This window comes from Tubulanus polymorphus, chromosome 10 (genome assembly GCF_964204645.1).
Source record: "Tubulanus polymorphus chromosome 10, tnTubPoly1.2, whole genome shotgun sequence".
Taxonomy (NCBI): domain Eukaryota; kingdom Metazoa; phylum Nemertea; class Palaeonemertea; order Tubulaniformes; family Tubulanidae; genus Tubulanus; species Tubulanus polymorphus.
Window position 1 is genome coordinate 8,170,690 of NC_134034.1, and position 15,977 is coordinate 8,186,666.

The 15,977-nt window shown below is 42.7% G+C and overlaps 1 protein-coding gene across 1 annotated transcript in view; it reads left to right on the forward strand.

The window, feature by feature from the left end:
• The window catches only part of LOC141912054 (E3 ubiquitin-protein ligase Zswim2-like), a 115,344-nt gene that overhangs the window by 83,723 nt on the left and 15,644 nt on the right, over nucleotides 1-15,977 (forward strand). Inside the window, exon 7 of the mRNA XM_074803230.1 lies at nucleotides 2,244-2,415. Coding sequence (XP_074659331.1) covers nucleotides 2,244-2,415 — 172 coding nt within the window. The remainder of the gene's footprint in view (nucleotides 1-2,243; nucleotides 2,416-15,977) is intronic.

Below are 15,977 nucleotides of genomic sequence, written 5' to 3' on the forward strand. Positions count from 1 at the left end.
TTCAAGGTCATTGGTTTTTGAATATGGTCTCCTGGGGGCGTTGAATATTGAAATTGTTAGATTGTTGGGAATTGGAAACGACTTTCCAAGTGGGCATGGTGTCCTTTGACCCCTAGTTGTATTCATGTATTATCAATGTATATTTTTGTTCAATGCAAATAGTAAAATTTGTGAACAATAAAAATTGAATCTGAATCTGAATATTGAAAAGCAATAATAAGCCATGCTTGGAATATTGAAATGCATTAAAAAGCCATGCATGGCTGTGCACTACCATGTTTTCGAATGGCTATGAAGATGCACTTGAACGAAACAAAAAATATATAATGATTGTTCTGTTGTGTACATTTATGTTAAATGACCAGCTGCCATTTTAGACCTTGAATTCAAACTCGCCTGGTCACATTCTTTGTTATATTTTTCTGTGGGGAATTGTGAAAACCATGGTTATCAAAACGCCGGCCACCAGCACAAACCGAGGACTTAAGTGTGTGGAAAACAACTGATTTTGAGAAATACTGAATTTGATGTGTGAAAATTCTGTGAGGGAAATCAGACCAAGCTTAACTGTACATTGGTAAAAGTGAATACCATATTGAAAAAGGTCCGGAGCAGCTTTATTAGTACAGAGGACCAACAATTTTACTATGGAGAAAGATGTCTCAGTTGATCTTATTGTCATGTCTCATATGGCAGCTGGTCATTTAACAATAATGTAGTTGGAACAATTCTTATTCCTTGCTTTTGGCTCAACTCCATTTTCGTGGCTATTAAAAACAGCATTGCTCAGCCATCCTTGTCTTATGATTGCATTTCAACATTCTAACCTGGAGCAAACATCCCTAAGAAGGTTAATTAAACTTATAGATGATGAATAATCAAAACACATTTTTGGAGACACCCTGTATGTTGTTTTCAAGAGGTAAGCCTCTAAGTGTTATGCATAAAGATCCAGGACCGTAGCCAGCCATGTCTTAGGGGAGTTTGATTTTCATGAAGGCGGAACTTTTTTCTTGAATATGGAACCTTTTGTCTGGGAGTACTTGCGAATAGGTGTTTGTAAATGAGATGCAAAAAGAGAAGCAATTTCACTTTAGCATATTTGGGGTGAACATTTTTCCTACAGAGTCTCTCCTTGATTCCTCGAAAACCCCTTCTAAACCAACAATATCCTGAATAATCTTGAATTTGAGCTAAATGCCCAAAGGTCCTTGAAAACTCCTTGAATTTTGTGAAATTGGCTATTAGAAAATTTTTAGGTTTTAGGCCTAATTATAATACATTCAGATACCACCGAATTAAATGGTCCTTGAATTCTGGAATGACTGATCTGTAGGAACACTGTCCAACAATTTGTTTGCAAAATGCAAACACCTACAATAGGTGATTGTTAATGAGAAGCAAAATGAGAAACAATATCACAACTTAAGCATATTTGGGGTGAACATTTTTCCTACAGGGTCTACGACTCCTTCATTCCTCGAAAACCCCTTCTAAACCAACAATATCCTGAATAACCTTGAATTGGGCTAAATGCCCAAAGGTCCTTGAAAACTCCTTGAATTTTGAGAAATTGGCAATTAGAAAATTTTTAGGTTTTAGGCCTAGTTATAATACATTCAGATGCCACCAAATTAAATGGTTAACTAAGATAAACAGTACCGATTTATGAGGAGTCGACAGATATGAAAGTGATGAGATGAGAAGATACACACTATCCGTGTAAGATGGATGACGATAGACTTCCCACAATGATTTAGTCGAAGATGAAAATCCTCTATTCAAGGATTTTTCATTTTTAACTCAATCATTGTCAGATTTCTCTCGCCATGAAAGTGATGCATACACTCCTTGGAAACATCTCAAAATATTGGAATTCAAATTGTCTTAAAGTGTCCTAGATGATGTGCAAGTTGGCTGTTTGCATGCTTGGGCCCATGTGCTAGTGTGAGTCATAGGGAGAACCCATTACCATGTATATAATCAAAGTTGAACATGCAAAAACTACACATTGCACCATGATTTCATTTTTATCAGCTCTTAACTTATTATTGCAAATCAAAGAACAAATTGATTTTTGTGCTCAAAACTAGAATGTACCCAGTTGATCCTACTGGACCCATGGTCCTCTATTGATAGTTTCAAGCGAAATTTTGAAGATGCTTCAATAAATTATCTTGATCTTTCACATGTCTGTATCGCTTTGAGATTTATTAACAGTACAAGGACTTTGATATTTTCAGTTCTGATACTGGTGGTCCTGTTTCAAGCTTGCCAGAGCATATCATTCAGCGTTTTCCAATGGAACGTGTACGCGAGGCCTCTACACTTTTACTGCCTGGCAAACAATGCTGTATTTGTCTACGTGGTTATCAATTAGGAGAATTTGTCAGGAAGTTACCCTGCAGACACAAGGTAAATTTTCACTTCACTTTCAAAGCATTGAAGTAATTGAGAAGTGGAGGGGGTATACTGGAGTCAGCCTGTCCGTCTAGGCATCCAGGCACCCATCTTTGTTGTAATTCTGTGAAGATAAGTCTTTGTCTTTGCTTATATTTTGCTGAAATGTATGTGGTTTTGCACCTGTTATGTATTTTCAACTTGAGCGCGTAGCGATTGTTGATAGAATGGATTGATTTTTTGTAACTGATTTACTCCATAAAGCGGCAGCAGGTACAGGTCTACTGTTAGTACTGTAGTAGCCTCTAATAGTGATCGTCATGGCATTTTTATGCCCCCACATCGCGTTGTGGGGGGCATACTGTATTCACTTCATCATCCGTCCATCTGTCGGTCTGTCTCTCCGCAGTGGTTTCCGTGCCCTAGCAGCTAAACCCTTCAACAGATTTTTTTCAAATTCAAGAGTTGTGTTGTACTATATGAGGTTAGTAACCGAATAGATTTTGGGTCCTGTACATCAAAGGTCAAGGGTGCAGGAAGCCATTTTGTGAATTTCATCTCCGGGCCCTAACTCATAAACGGTGTAAGATAACTTACTGAAATTCTTATGACCTAGGGACCGTGGGTAACTGTTTAGATTTTAGGTCCTGTGGGGGTAAGGTCAAGGTTGAATGAATCATTAATTGAAGTCATTTTATTTATTTTCGCATAAGCGATCCGATTTGGAGCCTGATTAATAGTGTATGTATCAGTTATTGAGCAAACGCGCCACGGTGTAGGTCGCACGTAACAACGATTTGTCTTGAGTGAAGACGTAAGCTACTTAAAGCTATCCTAGCGTGAAATCATTAAAAACCATTTTATTTCGTCAGTAACCAGCACTGGCCTCAAATTTGAAGAACTTGGGATCATCTGTCCTGATTGGTTTGTATATGATAATGAAAAAACCCCCGATGAAACCCAGGCTCTCATCAAGTTTGTACCGTTTCTTAATGGGTCACTCATAGTTTTAGTTGTTTTACATCATTCAAGGGATGTATTAAAATTTTGAAAATTTGTTCAGACAAAAGGCCCAAAATCAATTTTTCGAAGATTTCATTCTCGTAAGGTCAGTTATCATTGAAAGTTCACACTGACCAAAATTGAGTCCTTTTCATATATTTTTTTCTTGTTTAATTTTCAATAAAATGAATTTTTTGCATATCGGTAGCCTACGTGACAGATTTTTTACTTCCCCACACCAGTTTGGCGAGCCACTGGACCATTGGTCCTTTATTGAGATTTTTTGTCTATTAGAAATTTAGTGAATCAACTTGTTACTAAAAATAGCCGATTAAAATTGTAGTTTTTTTTTACAGTAGCGATAGTAGTATTTGCGGAAGTAAATGTTACGGAAGAACTATAAATGGGAAAACCCGGGCTAAAATAAAATGGGATGTCTGATTGGCTGATAGTGACATCTAAGCTGCGCATGTAGCTGCACACTCGGTCTGGTGTGGCAGGGTTTCGTACCGTGGCAATCCCGATGCCATCAGGTTCGAATCCCTGCCGAGGAGGATGGGTATTCAAGGAATATTTTAGATCGGATATCAGATTTTCTGAAAGGAACAAGACAACAAGTACAGTAGGGAGGCCATGTCCGCTGTGACTGCTGTATTAATTGGGGTTCCCCAATGATCTTTCCTAGGGCTCACATTATTTTCAATGACATCTTTGAGAGAGTGAATGACCCTAAATTTAGTTTTTTGCGTTCAATTTTCGTCCATCAGTTTGTTCGTCTGTCCATAGACAGAATCCAGTTATTTTGGGAAGTTTTTATGACACTTCGTCTTGATATTTGGGTTACACATGTAACCCTAGAGACATCTTCAGCCCAAAAACTGGCCTTTTCAGAATCAAGATGGCCGACTGGCAGCCATTGTTGTTCGCCCAAATCGGCACTTTTTACACACTTTTGAAGTTTTTTTAGGAAAATTTTGAAGACGCTTTGATCAATTACCTCGATCTTTGGTAAATATTTCATTTCCCCAAGGGCCCAATACGCAATTATGGGGTGAACGTCGCCCCGGAACGTTTTCTAAAGGCGCATATTTCCGTCGAGTACTGTACCCTTTCCTATGGTTTTTGCCAATATTTTCTAAATTTGGATTTATCGCCAATGGTTTTTCTATACGACCCTGCCCTGCGGTATTGCATTTAGGCACCGGCGAAATCCGCCATCTTTTTTCTTGGCGTTCTCGCAGTAGAACGCGTTGGATTTTTTCGCCGTAAAAATCTGGGAATTAGGATATTAGGGAGTTTTCACTCTCATAACGGTGGGTCCGTTCGGTTTGGGGGTTATCCCTGATTTCTTTTTTTCCGTAAGAATTTTATTTACAAATATAATTTGATTGAATTGAATTGTTTTGATTTGTAACAGGATAATTATGCCACCCCCTCCTAAGGGTCAGCATCGTGGCGGGGAGGGATGCGGGCATTTGTTTGGCGCCTGGGACAACCACGATTCATGTGCGTCGTGCAGGCGCAAATCCGGTCAAATATGTGCAAGGAGCAATCCTTGCAATATTTGCGTCGTGTGGTCCGAGGACCTTTGGCTTCGGGCCGATAAGGCTCTTAAACTAAGAGATCGTCGTTGAGTTAGCAGGGATTCGTCGGTTTCGGCCGATGTGCCAACCGACGTTTCTAATCCTGCGGTCGCCGGTCGTTCAGGTACGATCGGCTTCCCAACTCCGTTCACCGGGGAGGAACGCTGATTCACTGGTACCGGTCTCCGGTCATTCACCGGTCTCTGGTCGTTCTCCGGTTCGGCCGGTTCAGACTACATGTTCGGAACCGAGCGCGCGCCGCGGTAGTCGCGAACGGCCCGCACCCGTTCGGTCGGTACCGGTCCGGTCCGGGTCGGGCATCGGTCCGGTTCGGCGTCCGGTCCAGACGTCGTCCGGTTCAAAACATCCGGTACGTTCATCGTCTGATTCTGATCGTCGCTCCGGGGATAGAGCTCGCTCTCCCACTAGATTTAGACGCCGTGAGCGTAATAAACGAGCAAGATCTCCTTCTCGCAGATCAAGGTTTGATTGCGAGAGGGACTACGATCGTTATTGTCGGAAGTTTCGCCGTCGGTCTTCTCATCGTTCGTCGACGTCGGTTAGCGATGAAAGCGATTCTTCTAGTAGGTCGCGATCCCGTTCGAGGGACCGTCACCGAAGGGATACTGGAAAATACCTGACTCAGAAGGATTTCCATGTATTTGAGGAGAAAATTTTAAACTTGTTATCTTCGTCGCAACAAGTCGCTGCAACTTCTACAACAGGTAAGCCTATTCCTGATTGTCCGGTTAGAAGTTTGCCAGCCCACTCAGTTTTTCGGAATTGTGACTCTGAATTCCTGGAGGCTGCGGTAGGGTCTGATTTCAATGAGGATCCGGTCCCAGAGGCGGCAATTCCTTCTGAGGTCGTTCCTGTCGCAAGCAATTGTGGGTTGCCCCAGACGATGGGGGCTTCCCTGGCTCGCAATGTATCTCCGTCCCGTTCAGTTTTATCCGAACCAGCGGGGGACATGCCATTTAGAGCGATGATAAGTGAGTTCTTTGTCAAGCACGGGGCAACTCGCGCTAAGTCCACAGCAGCTCCTCTGGTCGGTGAGTCAATGGAAGCTTATCGCCCTCCGGACTCCGATCTTAACATTTTACGGGAATCGTCAGCGGTTTCGAGAGAATGGGCTCGATTGGATACGCAATTATGGGGTGAATGTCGGCCTGGAACATTTTCATTTCCCCCTCCAGAACGGGGTATGAAATCTGGGAAATATTTTAGTTCAACCGATCCACCTATAGGCGCATTTCGCTCGGCGTATTACGCAACTCCAGGTGCTGTGGATCACAGTCATGACTGCCTGGATGCTGATTATACTTTGATCAGCCCGGATACTGTTACAGCACAGTCGGGTATTCGTTTGCCTAAGTCCGGTTCGGTGGCCATGACGTCAATCCTGGACAATCTTACCAGGGTTGGTTCGTTTCAAGATATGGCACTTAAGGTGTTGACGGGTGAGCTTCGCGAGACTCACGCCGCCGTTCATGCGCGCTCCGACCCAGAGTCAGTTGCCCTAAAACTGGAGGGAATGGACCGGATTATCCAATCTTTGGCTCGGTCTGTTTCGCATGTAATTCCGTAGTCGGTTCGGGGTCAGGCTAATCTGGTGTTAGCCTCCCGTCAGTCAGTGATGGACTCCAGTGCCAAAACTCGTCTACCGGATATGGTGTCCAATGCTTTGCTGAGAGCCCCATTGGGGACGTCTTCACGTCTCTTCTCCGGTTGGTGCGCTCCGGTTTCCGCAGAGCTGAGGAAGATTCGGGAGGTTCAGGCCAAGTCCAACCCCCGAACTCCGTGGAAAAAGCGTTCTGGTCCGACGCCGGCGGCGCAAGGTTCGGCACGGACGCAAACAGGACCATCTCAAACTTCAGCGCTTTCTCAGGCGGCTTCGGATGCCGGTTGGAGAACTAGCGCGCAACTTCAACAATCGTGTCAAGCTTCGTCCGGTCGTAACAGTTCCGGTTCGTATCGAGGCAAGGGGAAGGCTCCAAAAAGGGGCTCTTCCTTTCGGAAAAACTCGAAATGAATTCTTGGGACCAGTGGGAGGTTGTCTGCAGCAGGCAGCAACCCACTGGTCCGACCTCTTTGGAGACAGTTGGCCCTCCCGGGTCGTCTCTCGTGGCTACCGTCTCCGTTTCCTAAGGCGACCGCGCCTGATGAGGTCACCTCCCGACATGCGGCCAAAACCAGGTCAGGAGGCCTTAATCTCTCCGGCTCTCAAGGAACTGGCAGAGAAGGGAGCGATAGAACCAGTTTGCAACGAAACTTCTCCCGGCTGGTTTTCTCGAATATTCATGGTACCAAAGGCCACAGGGGGTCAACGGACAGTGATAGATCTGTCATCCCTCAATCGGCACCTAGACATTCCAAGGTTCCGGATGACCAAGCCCAAGGACGTGATTCAAGGGCTCCGTCCGGGTCAATGGGCGGCTTCATTGGACCTGAAAGATGCTTACTTTCAGGTTCCAATTCACCCAAAATCTCGGCGATTTCTCAGGATAAAGTGGAAAGGCCGCCAGTTCCAATTCAGGTCTCTTCCATTTGGCCTCAGTACGGCCCCGTGGGTTTTCACCAAGTTGTTCAAGTCAGTTCAGAAGGTACTTCAGTCAAGGGGTGTTCGACTGTTCGTTTACCTCGACGACTGGTTAATAGTCGCGAATTCGGCTCAGGAATGTCGGGAGGCAATGACCTCAGTCTTGGACTTAGTCCATCAGCTAGGGTTCCGCGTAAACAGGGAAAAATCTCAGTTGACGCCGGCCCAACAGTTCACTTATCTCGGCATGGACTTCGATCTCCGAATCGGCAAAGTCTTTCCGTCTATGGTTCGAGTGGCCAAACTTCAAGAAGCTGTAGCAGGAGTGTTCACAACCCCGAGAACAGCTCGTTACTGGTCACGGCTTCTAGGCTCCATCAGCTCCATGGGTGTAGTGGTGCCCTTAGGCCGCCTCAGAAGCAGGCGCTTGCAACAATATTGGAAGGTCTTCTGGTCTCAGTCGAAGGGCAACTGGGAGGCCTTGATTCCCGTACCTCCAACCGATCTAAGTCCGGATCTTCAGTGGTGGGCGGCCACTACGAATCTTCGGCTCGGGGTGTCACTAGCCCCGTTAGAGGCTCCAGTTCGTGTATTCACGGATGCCAGTCACCAAGGATGGGGGGCACATCTGGAGAACCGAGTCAAAGCCGGGAAATGGTCTCGCTACGAGGCCACCAACCACATAAATTTCCTAGAAATGCTGGCCGTGTGGAAGGCCCTGAAGTTCTTTCACAGGAGAGTGGAGGGCCACCACGTTTGGTTAGCCACAGACAATTCAACAGTGAGGGCTTACCTTCAGAACCAAGGGGGCACTCACTCAGAAACCCTCACAGGTCTGTCGGCCAAAATTCTTCTTTGGTGCCAGACAAAGGGCGTGTCCCTGACTGTGGCACATTTAGCAGGGAAAAGGAACGTGATGGCCGATGCTCTGTCTCGTCGAGGTCAGGCTATTGCGACAGAATGGGTTCTCCACCAAGAAGTAGCCGATCGGGTTCGGGGCATTTTTGGCAATCCGCTGCTGGATCTGTTTGCCACCCGGTTCAATCGGAGGTGTCCTCTGTTTGTGTCCCCGATTCCAGACGCGGAAGCGTGGGGGTCGATGCCTTCTCTCTGGACTGGTCGGGGATGCATGCGTTTGCGTTCCCGCCCACACCAGTCCTGCCGCGCTTACTGGATCAAATAGAGAGATCAGTCAATTGCAACATAGTTCTGGTAGCACCATGTTGGCCGGCTCAGAAATGGTTCCTACCACTTCTCAACCTACTGTGCGACAACCCCAGGATTCTCCCGAATTTCCCATCGCTTCTGTCTCAGGGGATCTTTCGGCATCATCCAAACAGCCAGTGGTTAAATATGCTCGCCTGGCCATTGTCCAGCGATCCTTGTCAGCTTCAGGCTTTTCAGAACAGGCTGCCTCCTTTATCGCAGGATCTAAGCGGCCATCAACAAGTACCATTTACGATGCCAAATGGAGTCATTTTGCGGATTGGTGTGCTGCAGGGGAAATTGATCCATGGTCACCCTCTGTAGCTCAATTGGCAGATTTTTTACTGCACCTATTTGTAGTAAAAGGTTTACAGGTCATAACTATTAAAGGTTACCGCTCCGCGATTTCTCATACATTGCGTGCTTCTGGATGGCCAAATGTAGCAGGGGATCATCGGATATCCCAGCTGGTTGCTGGGTTTTCTATTTCCCGGCCTCGGGTAACAAGGACAGTTCCACCATGGGATCTGTCTGTAATTTTGAAGAAGTTAATGGAGGCTCCATTTGAACCTCTTTCGGCAGCGTCATTTGCAAATTTGTCAAAAAAGACTGTATTTTTGCTGTTCTTGGCTTGCTCGGCCCGTCGCTCTGAGATTCATGCGCTTTCAGTCCGACAAGGTCATATTGTCTTTGGGCCAGCGAATGAATTTGTTTCGCTGCGGCCTGCTTTGGAATTTTTGGCAAAGAACCAACGACCAGGCTCGGTTGGGCGGTAATGGCGAATTGAAGCCCTAAAACATCGAGTGGAACCGGGCATCCCGGACAGGACTTTATGTCCTGTGCGGGCGTTGTGTTTCTATTTAGATCGCTCTGCTTCACGGAGGGGTTCACGGGAGCGGTTATTTATTCCGCTGCTGGATCACCTAAAGGGGGATATTTCGCGGGACACAGTAGCCTGATGGGTCTCTTCAATGATCAAGGACATTTTATTGAAGGAGAATCTTTCCTCGGAGGGAGTCGTTTCTCATCAAGTGAGGTCTATGGCTACTTCCTGCGCAGCCTTTTCGGGTGCTCCGTTGGAGGAAGTCTGTCGGGCCGCCTTTTGGAATTCACCGTCGACATTCACGTCATTTTATTTACGGGATGTTTCAGGCCAGTTAGGCTCATTAGCTTCACTTGGTCCTGTTGTCATGGCTCAAGGTGTCCGTTCTTTCCGATCGGACCCTTTAGTGTAGAATATTTATGTTGCATTATCAGGATCACTGGGGGTGTATCCTTGTACATAGTTTGGGCTCATATCTGCAAGTATTAATTTCGCAAAATTCTGGGCGGGGCCCCTGAGCTGGACGGACTCACTGTGGCCAACCGGTCTTCCCTGTGCTACAGTGCTCCATTCCGTGCTTGGGTAAGTGCTCTCTTTTTCCCTCTTACCTTGCGTTTGAGCGGTGGTTTTTCTATCTACCTTTCCCACCATCCTTGTGCTAGGCTAGTCTAGCAAAAACCATAGGAAAGGGTACAGTACTCGACGGAAATATTACAATTTTCGGAACTAAATTTTGTATTTCCGAGTAGTACTTACCCTTTCCTATGGTGGGAATCCCACCCACCTGCCCCGCATAGCTGTTTTTTTTTGGTCTGCTATGACGTAAAAAGATGGCGGATTTCGCCGGTGGCTAAATGCAATACCGCAGGGCCGGGTCGTATAGAAAAACCATTGGCGATAAATCCAAATTTAGAAAATATTGGCAAAAACCATAGGAAAGGGTAAGTACTACTCGGAAATACAAATTTTAGTTCCGAAAATTGTAATTTTGCTCGGCATATTATGCAACTCCAGGTGCTGTGGATCATAGTCATAGCTGCCTGGATGCTGATTATATTCTGATCAACCCGGATACTGTTTCAGCACAGTCGGGTATTCGTTTGCCTAAGTCTGGTTTGGTGGCAATACATGAAATTTGTATTATTGACCTTCTCAGTGTAGAAGGGACCCCAAACTTCACAGCAGTACGTTAGAATTGGTACCACAGAGATATTAGACAGTTTCAAAGCCGTGGCAACATTATCTCTCAGGTCAAAAGTTTTAATCTTAAAAAGTGCCTTACGGGCTTGGTCAGTTAGGTGTTCACACGCCTTCTTAAAATTACTCTTGGCAGTGAAAATTATTCCAAGGTAGCAGTAATTGTCGACTACTTCGATGGGTGTATTTTCATATTTGAAGACGTGATTGTCTATCTTACGTTCAAGCATATTAAAAATGATCACATTTGTTTTTGAAAGATTATCTGTTAGTTGCCATTTTCCACAGTAAGTTCCAAGGTTATCTAGTGCATATTGTAGACCTACTTTGGATTTTGATAAAATAACTAGATCGTCTGCATAAAGAAGACAGCTGATGGGGTTATTGTACAACATAAAAGGTTGACAACTATCGTTAAAAATTTTGCGTTGGGCGTGTATTTTTATTCAATTCAAGGATGATAAAATCTGGAAATTGCGAGTATAATAATATCTTGTATGTATTAATCGTGTAATAAGGGACTAAGAATTAATGAAGTGATTAGATTTAGAATAAAAGATTGTTGTTTGAAGAGTTTGTTCAGCATATCGTCAGTTGGTGGTTTTAATTCGGTAATCTATTCGATTGCAATCCAAATTAATTTGTAGTTAGTATAATATTTTTGACAATATTCACTGAATGATTTGATGGTGAACCAAAGGGCCATTGGACCTTTATTGGGTCTGCGTTGGTGTAAAAAGAGGCGGATTTTGCTGGTGGTTAAATGCAATACCGCAGGGCCGAGTCGTGAATGCCCTGTAATGAATTAGAATTTGAATCAATTACCCGAGCTCACCCATACTTGCTGCGTTGGTAGCATTCTTATGCACACCTAACAAATATTTACAAAAGTTTACATTAATTTTCTCGGCTGGTAAAATATTACAAATAGACATAAAATTTGTATTATTGACCTTCTCAGTGTAGAAGGGACCCCAAACTTCACAGCAGTACGTTAGAATTGGTACCACAGAGATATTGAACAGTTTCAAAGCCGTGGCAACATTATCTCTCAGGTCAAAAGTTTTAATCTTAAAAAGTGCCTTACGGGCTTGGTCAGTTAGGTGTTCACACGCCTTCTTAAAATTACTCTTGGCAGTGAAAATTATTCCAAGGTAGCAGTAATTGTCGACTACTTCGATGGGTGTATTTTCATATTTGAAGACGTGATTGTCTATCTTACGTTCAAGCATATTAAAAATGATCACATTTGTTTTTGAAAGATTATCTGTTAGTTGCCATTTTCCACAGTAAGTTCCAAGGTTATCTAGTGCATTTTGTAGACCTACTTTGGATTTTGATATAATAACTAGATCGTCTGCATAAAGAAGACAGCTGATGGGGTTATTGTACAACATAACAGGTTGACAACTATCGTTAAAAATTTTGGTTGAATCTGATATAAAAAGGTTGAAGAGCAACGGACTTAGCACACAACCTTGTTTTACTCCTACTTTCGAGAAGCTAGGGGTTATACCTTCCTGTAGTTTTACAGCATATTTCACCTCCGAGTACATACTTTCAATAACTGATAACACGTTCCCGTCGATACCCATATTGAGGAGCTTAAAAATTAAAGCTCTCCTAGGGATAGAGTCAAATGCTGACTTGAAATCAACGAAACAACAATATACATTAGTACTGCAAAGTTTGTTAACACGTTTATCAATTATTGTTTTTAGAGTAAGTATATGATCTGAAGTACGAGCACCTTTCTTGAAGCCAATCTGACGGTTTGGGATAAGGTTGTTTTTTTCTACAAACACTGATAATCCGTTATACAATATTGCTCCCAACTGCTATACCCCTATAATTTTCAGGGTTTGGGGCATCACCTTTTTTATATAAAGGGGTTAAAGTATTGCATCTCCAAGCAACCGGGAATTTTCCGCTATAAAGGATTTTATTGAAAGCTTTCTTAAGTGCTGGCCAGAGAATATAGTGTCCAGCTTTCAGCATATCATTTAATACAAGGTCAGTGCCACTAGCTTTACCACTCTTAAGTTTGCAAATACTCTGCGAGATCTCCGATTCAGTTATAGAGAAATTAGTTTCACAGAAAATTTTGCCCCTGTTTTTAGTAATAAAGTTTTCGATTTCTTCATCAGGTACCTTATGTAAGCTTGACACAGAACTGTTGACTAATGAGGTGAAATGCTCAACCCATTGAGAGGCGGTAATATTACAAGTGGTCTTACAACTGTTTAAGTTTTTCAGTTCATTGAACAACGACCAGAAACTTTTAGGGTTACGGTTACATAGATTCTCCATCTGTTCTAGGATATTTGACTTGAAAACTTGTCTCTTCTTATATAAAAATTTCTTGTAGAGTTTGCATTTCTTTTTAAAATCAGCCAGCACGGTAGGGTTAAATGGATTTTTATGAAGTTTATTACCAATTTCCCTGAGGTCTTTTCTCAGGGTCACACAATCTGAGTTGAACCATTTCTTGTTCCGAGGTTTGAGTTGTGGATTCTTGGTACGTCTGGGGGTACGGGATGTACATTTTATCTTAGCAATATCAGCAGCGGTAATGAGCAAATTTGGGATATCATTAATAGTTTCAGCTTCATCTTTGTTGTCAGTAACTATATCTGACAGTTTAGAGAAGAGCATGGGGCTGTGAAGTGCAAATCGATACTTTTCACAGTCACCTTCACTCCAAATATATTTAGGTAGTGGTTTCAAAGGGCATCTAGCTTCAGTTTTATGAAAGAGACCAGTTTTAATTACAGATGTAACCAAACAGTGAATCGACATATCTGTTGGGGAATGCACAAATAGTAAGTCTATGTCATTAACCATGCCAAAAGGGCGAAGTACATAGTCAATAACGCTAGGAGACCCCACGTGGCTGTAGCACGTAAAATGTCCAGGATGAGAGAGTGCGACCATTTAAAATCCGAAGCCCGGTACCTTTACATAGCGACAATAGTTGTAGCCCACCTTCATCAACTGGACGTAAATTGCGATTCTGTCTAGGAACGCAAGTATCTCATATATAATTGGGAAGTGATGTGCTTAGTGGGGAAGCATCATCTAGACAAAAATCGGGCTGTATATATATCGCTATCGTACTACGGAAATCCGTGCGAAGCGATCAATAGAGAACGTACAGCATATTTATCACACGCGTGCTCTTAAAAACAAACACAGATGAGGCTGGGAGAAGTCGTGCGTTGGGCGTGTATTTTAATTCAATTCAAGGATGATAAAATCTGGAAATTGCGAGTATAATAATATCTTGTATGTATTAATCGTGTAATAAGGGGCTAAGAATTAATGAAGTGATTAGATTTAGAATAAAAGATTGTTGTTTGAAGAGTTTGTTCAGCATATCGTCAGTTGGTGGTTTTAATTCGGTAATCTTTTCGATTGCAATCCAAATTAATTTGTAGTTAGTATAATATTTTTGACAATATTCACTGAATGATTTGATGGTGAGCCAAAGGGCCATTGGACCTTTATTGGGTCTGCGTTGGTGCAAAAAGAGGCGGATTTTGCTGGTGGTTAAATGCAATACCGCAGGGCCGAGTCGTGAATGCCCTGTAATGAATTAGAATTTGAATCAATTGCCGAAAAAAGGCATGTTATATTGTCAAAAAGTGCACATAATATCGTCGAAAAGGGCACGTTAATGTGCCAAAAATTCCGAAAAGGGCTCCAAAAATAGTTTGAAAAATCCTGTTGAGGTCAGAATTTATCTCCAAAAAGGGCACATTCAATCATATTACTGAAGTGCTCTATTAAAAAAAGGCACTAAAAATTCAGAAAAGGGCTCCAAAAATAGTTGGCTCAAAATCATGACTCAATAACTATCACATTCAAAAAAGGGCACGTTCAAATTGCAATAAATATTGAACCCTTTCAATACCACATAGTGTCTCCACTGCTGTACCGGAGGGAATTTAGGGGTTTATAGGGGTATATTTGAAACCTCATAGAATAGTTACCAAGGTATCTGACACAGAAAATTTATAATATATAGCATGATGTTGATAACTTTTGGGCCAACAATTTAGACAAATAATTTGGATATAAGTGAACATGAGGTCAAGGTCACATACTCCAAGATGGCCGCCATGAAATAAATTCACGAAAAAGTTTCAGATAAACTGCTCTGTCTCCCAGAAAAATGCACTGATCAATTCCAACTGAAATTGTATGCCATATATCCTAACTTTATGTAGTAAAAATTTCAAAGCAATAGAGCAACTAGAAAATTTATTTTTCCACTCATTTACCAACTTCTCCACCGATATGTCGGTAGGCCGGATGTAAGGGGTTTCATTGGGGTATAATTTTAGGCCTCAGAAAATTGTTACCTATGTATTTGACACTGATACATTGTATACCATGGTGTTGATAACCATTGGGCTTACAAATAAGACAAATTATTTGAATATATATGACCTTGAGGATGGATAGTTTCTGGTTCTTCGTTATTGTTATTGGTGTCCGTTGCCATGACAACTGTATCAACAGGGTCTAAAAAAATTGTCACTGATTTCATTTTCATCATCAAAATCATTGCCGGCACTATAAACCTACTTTCTGACTAAGTCATATCATCTGAACTGCTGCTGTCATATTCGTTGTAACTCTCAATTTGTTCACTTCAAATTCCAAGTCACCAACATCACTGTCAGCATCATATACGAGCTGCTGAACCGTTTCTTCCAGCCAAATTGTTTTTTTCATGGCTGTTGCCTTCTAGGATTTTATGCAGATGGCAGAACCGGCTGATACTGATAGATATGCCCTTCTAGAAGAAGGGTTAAGTGATACCGTATCACATACGGAACGGGTGTGCTACCTTGTCAATTTGTACCGTATGCCATATGGTAGTGGTATTGTAAGGGTTAAAGTGGTATGTTATTGTTAAAATTCAGACAAGGTATCTTTTTCCTATTCTAATGCCTAAGGTGCTTTGATAGGGGTGAATTTTTAAAAATTTTTGGGGGAGGACACCAAATTGTCAAAGATGGCTGATGGGCAACCATTTTGGCTAGTAATTGTGGAAAATCTAATGCTGATAACTCCTTTGAGGCTTATACAGCATTTGTAGGGAATATGACTGTGCACTGCAGGCTAGTCTAGTTTCGAAATTTAAATGAACATTCTATAAAGTTTTTAGCCTTAATTCTAAACCAATTTTCTGAATTGCTGACAAATGGAAAGGCAATTT